The 10,045-nt window shown below is 51.7% G+C and overlaps 1 protein-coding gene across 3 annotated transcripts in view; it reads left to right on the top strand.

The window, feature by feature from the left end:
• The first annotated feature begins 3,615 nt into the window (after positions 1 to 3,615).
• Positions 3,616 to 10,045, top strand: part of SEPT5 (septin 5) — an 18,872-nt gene continuing 12,442 nt past the window's right edge. The window contains exon 1 of one of the 3 annotated variants that reach the window (XM_017734959.1): positions 3,616 to 3,678. In XM_017734959.1, the coding sequence (XP_017590448.1) occupies positions 3,664 to 3,678 (15 nt within the window). In that variant the 5' untranslated portion in view covers positions 3,616 to 3,663. Of the gene's footprint in view, positions 3,679 to 6,807; positions 6,813 to 9,890; positions 10,030 to 10,045 lie in introns of those variants that run through there. The other 2 variants (XM_017734961.1, XM_008634102.2) reach the window with 2 other exon arrangements.

The following is a 10,045-nucleotide window of genomic DNA, read 5'->3' as shown; positions in this document are numbered from 1 at the left end:
TGCTCTGGGGCTCAAGCTGTGTGTGCTCTCTGCAATGTACTAAGTCCCCGGGAGCAGCCTCAGGGTGACTGGGACAGGGCTGTAATGGACCAGGATGGCAATGTCACTCTATCTGGAGCTTTGAGGAGAAATGTCTCCTGGGAAGATTTCAGTGGAGCAGGGCGGAGTGGGACAGCTTGACAATATGTGATTGCAAAGCAAAGGCAAATTGGAGAAGCAAGGGAAGCTCCTGTGCTCGGGCTGTTACACCAGATACACGAGCTACAGGAGGATACACTTTAGAGAAAGCTCTTTTCCAGCTATTGAGAATGGACCTGAGGTCGGGCTGCTCTCCCACCTCTGGCTGCAGCTTCAGTGCCATGTTGATGTGGGGCTGAGCCATGGTGGAGCCTGCCAAGTGATCCAGAGTTGCCCTCTCCAGGGGGGTGCAGTTGGAGGTGAGATAATCAAAAACACAGTGGGGCAGAGAGGCTGGTGATGGGATTGGGGCAGTGGGACAAGATCATGTTGGGAAGGATCCCTCCATGAAGCTGTGTAGCATGCTTTAGGATTTTGGGTTTGTGGCAGTTTTGTCCAGCTGGTTGCTGCTACTGCAGTATCACAGGGTGCTATTGTTGCTGTGTTTTGTTCATGCTACGTCCTGGTATTCCCTCCATTCTCACCCAAGAGCACTGTTCTCCAGGAACACTCAGTTCTGCTGTCTCCAGTCCAGACTTGGAAGATTTTATTGTTAAGGAAAGGAGAACTTAGTACATGTTCTGCTGCTCTCTGCTGTTGTCATGAGTCCACCACAGGCACCAGCTCTTCCAAATGGAAGCAATCTCTGAAGGGAATTGCAGGGCCCATGGGCAGGCTGAGAGGAGCATAATGTCTCTTCTGACTCTGAAAAAATGGGTACTCAGGAAGCAGCAAACACAGGAAAAGGGTAGTTGCTGAACACAAACTGCCAAGAATTAAGCAATCTGTTTTATAGTATGAAACCTCCTGTTGAGCAAGAAGACTATTTGCCCTCACAAAGCAGGTGTGACTGGTAAAACAAGGTGGCAAAGTCGTCCCAAAGTTCAGCTGCCAGACAGGACCAATACTTCTGTAGCCCTCCGCACACAGGGTGTCCCCAGTTTTTTTCCCTTTTTTCCTCCTACTGTTTTTGGAAGCTGCCTAGACTCTCCCATGGTACCTGCTGCTATTTTCATCTCCACTCCCTGTGCTTTTGTGCTGCACAGGCACCACTAGTGTATTTTGCAGCTGGGTACATGGTTGGTCCAAGCAGCGTGTACATAAAAATGAATGCATGGAAAAGGTGTCTGGGTAAATATTTCTTTGCGCAATGTGATTTCTGCAGGACCCTGATACAGAAAAAAAGAGGGCCTGGTAGCTGTTAATTTAGGGATCCTGGCTTAAAGCCAAAAGGAATCTGCCACTGATGAGAGGGCAGGCCAAGAGATGAGGGAACAGCTTTATCAGTCCCTCCTCTGCTGTGGTGCCATGCAGAGCAGTAATTCGGTGTAGTTGTGCTTGGGAGCAGGTCCTCTGTGCCTTCAGGGAAGTGGCCTGGAGGTGGATATATGATGGAGCTCGGTCACAAAATCAAAGGGGGAGGGCTGCAGTGCCTCTCAGGCCTTCACTTTGCAGAAGGGAGGTATTAGGTCACTGAGGAGAGTGAATTCAGCCTCTGTCCCAACTGGCTGGCTGTTCACTCCCTGTGTGCTCAGGAGAGCAGACCCTCTCTAGAGTCCTTTGCTGGGTAGCTGCTCCTGTGAGCCAGCACATAAATGGAAACAGATGGCTCCATCTCAGCGGTTAGTAGGAATCTCTCACTGCTGCAAAACTGCTAATGAAGTTTGGGGCTGGGCTGAAGCAGACAAGGCTGCTGTGCTGGTGGGGTGTGCTGGCTCTCAGCTCTGTGTTGGGGTGCCTGTTACTGCCCCTCTGTAAAAGAGCACCAAGATTGCTGAGCCGACCCCCCAGCCTGGCAAACTGTCCTGCAGCAGCCTCAGCCAGGGTGTTCATCTGGGTACTGCACTGGGACCTGTCAGTGTCCATCAGTCTTGGTAAACGATCTGTGTGGTTGGTCATCCTTACTGTGGGTTCCAGACCTTGCAATTCACACCTGTATTACAGAAGAGCATGGGGGGCCCTAGTATCTGACACAATCCCTGCTGAGACTCTGAGCCAGATACTTCTTCATGCAAGGTCCTTTGCTCTGTTTCACTACAACTAGTAGTTGACCAACTAGTCTTATTTTTGCCATACTGGTCACCATCTCCCTGATAAGGAGAAGCAACACTCAGCAGTTACTGACTATTACTCTTCATCTTGGAAGAAACTTTGTTTAAATTCCCTTTGACAGCACAGTTTGATTTAGATGTTCTGTGACTTGAAGTTTTCTCCCATCATCACATAAAATGTGAATCTCCAGTCACACTGCAGGGCAGAGGGAAGTGGTGAGTTGTGCAGCAAAGGTGTAACCAGGCTTGGTGTTTTCTGGAGCAAGTAGGTGATGGAGAAGGGGAGAGAAAGGTGTTGGAAAGCATTTCTTGATTCCATTTTTGATTATTCTGACAGCTCCCCCTGAGGCACGGCCTCAGTGTCTGCAATAGCAGGGTACAAGGAGCTGATGTGAATGCTGGATGGCTGCACAACCGCAGGCAAGTGGGGAACAATCCTGGTCCCCAGCTGCCTTGCTGCCCTTACCTTTTCTTCTTCATTCATGTGGCAAACTGCCAGGCTCTGTATCTGCCTGGGCAGTCCCACAGCTGTGTCGGTGGCGCACAACACAGCTGTGCTGGGGACCTCCTCGGGCAGCTGGGGCTGCGATGCCCTTTGGGAACACCGCGCCTGCTGCCGCTGTGATCCGGCACGGGCACCGGTGCGTGCCAGGCCCTGGGAAGCCTGGCCAGGCCCCAAATGGTGCAAGAGGTGCTGACTGCTCAACGGCTGCAGTGTCTCAGCCTTGTGGCCTGCGAGCCTGGCACAGCTGGGTAACACTCCATCCAGCTCTTGGTGGGCAGCCAGCAGTGGGCTGGCATGGATCATAGGGGAGCGAGTCAGCTGCAAGCTCCTGGGATCTTCTGAAAGGCATTTCAAAGCCCCTTGCATGGAGCAGGCAGCAGTTTGGGTTTTGCAGCCAGGTGCAGGCAGTGATGCGGAGCTTCTGGAAGTCTCGATGGTTTGCGATGGAGAGCTGTGAGGTCTGTGCTCTGCATGGATTCAGGACATTGCCCATGGAGAACACAGGATGTCACAGGGTACAAGAAGACAGAATTGACAGATTGTCTCTGAAAACTTCAGTCTGTACATCTCCTCTGAGGGAAAAACTGTGGGAAAGTTGTGGATCCCAGCAGGATAAGTCCTCTCTGTCAGGTGGAGCTGATGTGTCTGTGCATCTCTGCAGTCCTGGGGATGCTTGTGCGACCATCAGGGCTTCAGTATCAGTACTGCTTCCCAGAAAGCCACTTCTTAGTGGCAGGGGAGGACAGACAATCTTGTACGCTCAGTGAGGATCTCTTTGGATACCTCATCTGGGCACACAATCCTCCCCTCCTCTGGGAGCTCTGAGAGACAGCTCTGTGTTAAATTACCCCAATTTCATCATTGCTCCATCTCTTTCTCAGGTTTCCTGCAGGAGGGTGTTATGATCTTTTTCTGAGAGCATCTCACACCATGGCTGAGAATCAGGTACGCTTCTTTAGGCCCTGCCCAAAAGGAGTGTTTGGCACAATTGCTCATAAATTGGAGGCGTGCTGTAACCTCAGTCCAGCTGATTGCTTATTCCTGGTGATTAGCTAATTGCTTCCAATGGCCAACAACATCGCGCCTGGGGAAAAGGGGCAGGGTGCAGGTATGGGAGGGAAGCCTGTGTTTGCCAGGCTGAAAAGGACAAATGCTACTGCAATGAAGCACTCAAATCATCATGCAGTTCATTCTGCTGTTCATATTGAACCAAGAACAACATCCTGGGGAGGAAGGGAGCAGAATTTTCCTCTGACTAATGCTGCTGGATTGTGCAGGGCTGTGGGGGAACTGCCAGCCAGAGAAACCATCAGGAGGGGAAAGGAAATGGAAACGGAATCTAATTATCCATCTGCAAAGACAGATGCTAGTCCCGACACAGGGCCCAGCCCTGGGCAGACTGATGTGGGCAGTGACGTTTGCCCAGACTGTTTTTATGGCGGGGCTGGGAAATGGGCTCCTGGGGGTCCCCTCTGGGATAGCAGATGGTCCAGCACACATCACAGCGAGCCAGGGGAGACTGGAAGGCACACAGCTGCTTTCACCAGGAACACTGGCCCATGCTAGGCTCCGAGGGATGGCACTTCGCAGCCAGGTATGGCTGTGGTGTGTGGAGATGGAGGTGGAGCACAGGCAGAGCTGTGCTGGTGCAAAGGGAGGAGGGTGAGTGCCTGGCTCCCTCTCAGCAGGCTCATCTCGGTCAAGTGGGCTGGGGCTGCAAGCCCAGGGGTGAGGGAGGGAAGGAAGGTGAAAGTCCCTGTGTGCATCTGCCATGTCAACATGCACAAGGACTCTGCTTCATGTTACTGAGTGTGCTGGGGCAGCTGACAGCAGGGAAGGGAGGGTGTGTGGCTGGAGCCTTGGCCTCTGAGTGCTTGATGGGAGACCTGCAGGAGACCCACTAGGAAGGAGAAGGTACCTCTACCTCCTTGTTCTGCAGAGCTTTTCGGGGTTATTGCTCACAGTCTGAGGCTGGCTTTTTTCTCCTTGGGTGCCTCCCAGAACTGAAGGTTGCTTTAGAGAGCTGCCTTTCCCCCCTTAATTAATGGAATTTAAAATTATTTGGTGAGCTGAGTGGGCTTATTCTCCTCTCTCGTGGGCATCAGCTACTCCTAAAGTTATGTTAATTGTAGCTGGAAGATAGAGGTTGGGAGTTCACCCAAGACAGTTGGCTTTTGTTCTCCCAATTCGGTTTTCAGGAGCCTGCTGGGAGGACAGCAGGGTTAAGAAAGATCTCCTTGCAGACCTGGGAGTATCCATGAGATGGGTGAACTGGGAATGAATCAGGAGAATTTCTGCTTGAGTGGAGCATCTTTTTTGTCCACTGCCTTGCTCTCTATGGTCTCTGCTGAGTGTGCTGTTTGCAGGTGTGGTGCCCCAGCCTGGACTGTCTTCCCCTGTGATGCCGTTGGATTAGCTCCTGCTGGGCCAGGCGTGGGTGTCTGACAATGCTCAGAGGCCGTGATGTCCTCTCCGGTTCAGGATTCAGCCTCTTTGGTAGACAGGCCTGATCCTGCATCCCTTACTCACGTGAGCAGTCGTCTCTATTTCAAAGGGACTACTCGGTGAGTAAGGATCGCAGGATTGGGACCACTACCTGTAACTTAAACTGCACCTTCTGTAGGATCCTGTCCCCAACCTTTTCCTATTCATGTATGTTAACATGCATCAAGAACTTCCAAAACTGATGTTCTTGTCATTTGGATGGAGAACCTGGGAGCTGGAAGAAGCAGTGCCTTTCCATTTCAGAGGATAAATCACCAATATTTTCCATCCTCTTCCACCAAACCGCTGTCAGCCCAGCCAGCTTCTGTGCCCCAGAGCAATGTGTACCTGTTTGTCTCCCAAACGTTGTTCTTGGCTTCCCAGGACTGGCAGGGCTCTGCTCTGCCTCTCTCTGGTTTTCCCAGCTGTACCTTTGAGATGAGAGGCCGAGCATCTATTTAAGCCTGATTTGTGCTGCAGAGCTGGAGGATGAATCAGAGGGAGAGATGAGCAGCAGTAGTGCTGAGACTGCCGCAGACCTTGCTGCACCACCTGGTTTCTCCTTCTGTCTTAACAGGCTAAATTTGGAAACCTCTGTCCTGTGCTAAGGAATGTGTTCGCAACCGGAGGAAGCAGCGAGGGCGGCTCGTTTGACCGGCGCGCTGATTTCTGTGCGGCCCTGGCCGGGGAAGCCGCCTGGGCGCTCCCTGCTCGGACACGGCCCTTGCGCGGGCCGGCTTCTCCCTCGCGCGGAACGCGCCGGAACCGCACGGCGGCTGGTCCCGCGGAGGGCAGCGGGCAGCGACCGAGGGGCTGCGGGAAGAGATCCGGGCAGCGACCGAGGGGCTGCTGGAAGACGTCCAGCCAGCTCCACGTCTGCCCAGTTTGTTATATCGTGCAAATTACCCTAAATGAGGAGCTGGGTGTGAGAAGTGCTGTGAACTCGCTCCAGAGCAAATCACGAGTTTAAACAAGCAAGAGGCAAATTACGGTCGTCGCTCCTTTTTAAGAGCTGGAAGTGGAGGCATGGCATGAGTCACACAGTGCTTCTTGGGAAGCACGAGGCACTTCAAGTGGAAGCAGGGAGCCTAAATAAACCTTTGAAATGGAATTTGATAGATTTCTGGAGGGATTATGTGACAAAGCAGCAGTGATCCTTGAGCGGAAATTAAAGTTTGACCTGTGGGATAGGTAAAAGAAAATATGATATCTGGCTGCTGTGCAGATTGTGTTTGTGGCACTGAACATACAGGGGATTAATCCTGTGCATTGGGATTTCTGCATTTCTCGTCTGGTATCTTGCTTTTTCCTGAGCATCACAGGATGAAGCCTGGCTAAAGCATTGGGGCTCTGATGCTCCCAGAAGCCGCTTACATGAAGCCTTGCTCACAAGTTCGAGGTTAAATTATTCATCAGAGTTTAGATCAGCAAGGCTTTTTCCCTTGGATCAGGTCAGCAGGAGCCTCACGGTGAGTGTGCAGCTCTGCTGGTGATGGAGCAGCGGAGTTCAGACCTTGCAATACCTGTGAGATTCATCTGTCTGAAGTCAGCACTGATGTTCCTTATAGTGGGAGAGGAGGCAGCAGGAGAAGAAGGTGGTAACTGAGCCCTGGAGGTTCCCAGCCATGCACCTGCATGGAGGATATCTGCTGTTCCTCAGCTTCCATTGCCCTGGTCCAAGCTGGGAATGGGTTTTGCTGCCTGCTGCTGCTCCTGTTCAGCTTGAGCAAAGAGCTTCTCTGGAACTGCCCTTCCCTTCATCCTAGAAAACAGCCAGGAAGAAAATTTCCCTTCTGTGGGGAATTCTGAAAGTAGCTTAGTTTGCTTCAGAGGAAAAGGCATAAATGCTGTTATTACATGACTGTGCTGACCCTGCCAAGCCACGGATATGCAGTTTCACCACTCTTCCATGCAGGCCAGGCTGGCTGGGTGCATCCCTTGTGGGACCCTGTTGCCTGGCTCTGTGCTGCTCAAGAGTGTCTGTCTGGATCAGGATGAAGATTTTTCCTTCCATGACATGCTCCTGGTTGTTCAGCAAGGATGGAGCCTGAGCACTGCAGTCCTTAGGCCATAGCATCTCTGCCAGAAAACAGCTCCCCTGCAGGTGGGGGACTTATCTGCTGTCACAGTTTGACAAAGAAGAGCTGGTCCGTGATGTGGGAAGGACTTGGTGCACCCCAAGCCTGTGTTGCCCTTGGTGACTGTTTGGCAGGTTGGGGCTGGGCAGAGCTCTGCTCTGACACTCAGAAACCTGGATCCTGCAGCCAGTTTGACCCCCGAGCCGCTGTTGCGGTTGCCTGCCTGGAGAGGAGCTTAGAGGTGCCAGTGGAAGAAAACACTTTGGATTTGCTCTAGATCTTGGAAGTGCCAAGATCTTCCCTGCTGAGCTCTGCTGCACACTGCACATGAGATGTCCTGTGTGCTGCTTTTCTTCTTTTAAGGACGGTGTACATCCGATTTCTGTTTGGAGGAGCAGGCCAGGATTTACACTGGGCATTTCTAGGAGCTGTGTGGACAGAGGAGTGTGATCAGAAAGGACAGGCGCAAAACGAGATTGGCTTGGCTGTCTTTGGGAAGTTCGGACACAGACCAGCCTGAGCCAGCAGCTCTGGGTGTGTCACGTGGCACATCTGAAGGACACAAATGAGTCTGTCATTTATGGTTTGGTGACTCTGAGGATGAAAGATGAGCATCTCTAGGAGGGACAGGAGAGGCTGAGTCTGGGACCAGTCGACAATCCTTTAGTATTTTGGAAGCCATAGCATTGGCCACTCAGCCTTAAGATGATCTCTGTAGCCAAGATATACTCTTTTTTTCTTCTCCTAATCTGCTCTCTGAGTTGTCAGGCTTAGTCTTCTGACTGGAATTCCTCCCTGGCTGCCCATCCTGAGGGAATGTGTGATGTGTGAGAGCTCAAGGCACTCAGGAGACAGTAGTTCCTTGTTCCTCTCTGCACTGTCAGCACAGCTCCTGGGGCCACGAACAACACTGTGGTTTTGTCACAACCAAATCATTGTTGACTTCATCCGTGATCCCAGCTCAAAAGAATGTTCTGATTTGGTGCAGTGGGCTCATGGGGACACAGCATGTCTCCATGTGTCCTCAGAAGATGCTTGTGGTTGGTGGTCGTGTGGCCTGTGGCCCTCAGACAAGGGTTTTCCAAGCCATGAGAATTCATGGGAGTTGGAGAGGGTTTGCTTGCAACTATTGTGGTTTATGGTGTAGAAGGACTGGTGAAACCTCCTTTTATCTTAAGAAGGTTTGGAAGCACCTTGGGCGTGCCACAAGCCATTGCTTTTGCTGCCCAGTGCAGGCAGTGTGGTGCAGTCACTGCTCCTCAGTCGTGTGCAAGTTGCGGCCCCTGGTGGGAGAGTCCCCCAGTCCTGGAAAGCAAGGATTAGGTGAATCTAAGAGGAAGAAGAGGTGTCATGAGTATGGCCTGACCTACCACTGAGCTGGCTGACCAATGTAGGGCTGTCAGCTCCCTGGGGAATGGAGCAATGCTCCAGAGTGAGAGCAGAGCTGCCAAACAGAGACGTGCTCTGAGCAGTGGCAATTCCTGCCACACCTGGATCTCAGTCTAGGCCTTCTGCTTGACTGCTACACACAGGAACAACTGGGAACAAAACTCATTGGGTGTAATTAAGGATGCTGCTGGTGGAGCAGGGTGGTTTGGAGAAGGGTTTCATGCATGTGGTATGACAGCTGTTGTATGGTGGGAGTTTTCCTGCTCTGGGAGTGTTTCCCAGTTCTGCATTTATTTTCATCAGCCTTTAGGACCTCATGCCTGCAACTTCTGACATTACCTATCAGCTTGTAGGATGGCAGCATAGGTAAAACATTGGGGTTTTTTCCCCTCTTCTCACCTTTCCACACTCACAGCTGCTCCCAGACTTCAGGCCACTGGACCTTATAGTGACTCAGTACCTTATAACAGAACCTGGTGTCAGTCAGACTTGGAGTACTTGGGTTGTGGCCCAAGGTTACCAGGGCAGGCCCTGCTGGTCTGGCACCCTGTGGAGCCACTGCTGGAGCCCTGCAGATCCTGGAGAAGCAGGATGAACTCTGGCTGAGAGTGAGGCAGGAGTATGGCTGTAGCCTGAGTCCTTCCCATTGGTGAGCAGAAAGCTGCTCAGGAACCTGTGGGGCAAGGGACAGGTTCCTCCAGCACCACCAGTGCTGTCATCTCCTGTCACTTCATTATACATGCTGTGGTATTAACCCCCCAGTTTCTGGAATGGTGTGATTATATGAAATAGCAGCTTTTGTCTGTTTTATATAAATTCCTGTTCAGTTTCTGTGGCTGCACAGAAGAGCTAGAAGGCATATTTCATAGAAAGGCTCAGAACCCAGGCTTGAGATTTGAACGACTTTTTTGGTGTGAAGGGCTGTTGCTGGGCTGGGTTTGTCTGCTTAATGAACACACAGATACTTCCTTATTCTGAAACATCTTCAGAGCTTGAATGGTTGCTGTAAGATCCAGAATGCATCTGCTGCTATTCCAATTGGATTCAGAGATGAGGCTGCAGTAGAGCCTGGACTAGACAACAGATCAGCTTGCGCCACGTGGAGATAGATCCACGTCAACCAGGACTAGGACCTGGGGGTTATATTTAAACCCTGCTTTTGGGGGGCTTTGCGGACCCTTGAGACCTTCACCCACACAGCCAGAAGCAGCACATTTTTGCTGAGAGCAGGTTTCCTCCAGCAAACCTTTGTCTCGGCTGCGTCAGGCAGGATATATAAGAAATCCTTCAGCTGAATAGGCCCATCTGTCACGCGGAGTCAGACTTATGGCAGGGACAGCATCCGGTACGTGCACAGCCTC

This window comes from Corvus brachyrhynchos, unplaced genomic scaffold (assembly GCF_000691975.1).
Source record: "Corvus brachyrhynchos isolate BGI_N302 unplaced genomic scaffold, ASM69197v1 scaffold114, whole genome shotgun sequence".
NCBI lineage: Eukaryota > Metazoa > Chordata > Aves > Passeriformes > Corvidae > Corvus > Corvus brachyrhynchos.
This window is presented reverse-complemented; position numbering and strand designations above follow the sequence as displayed.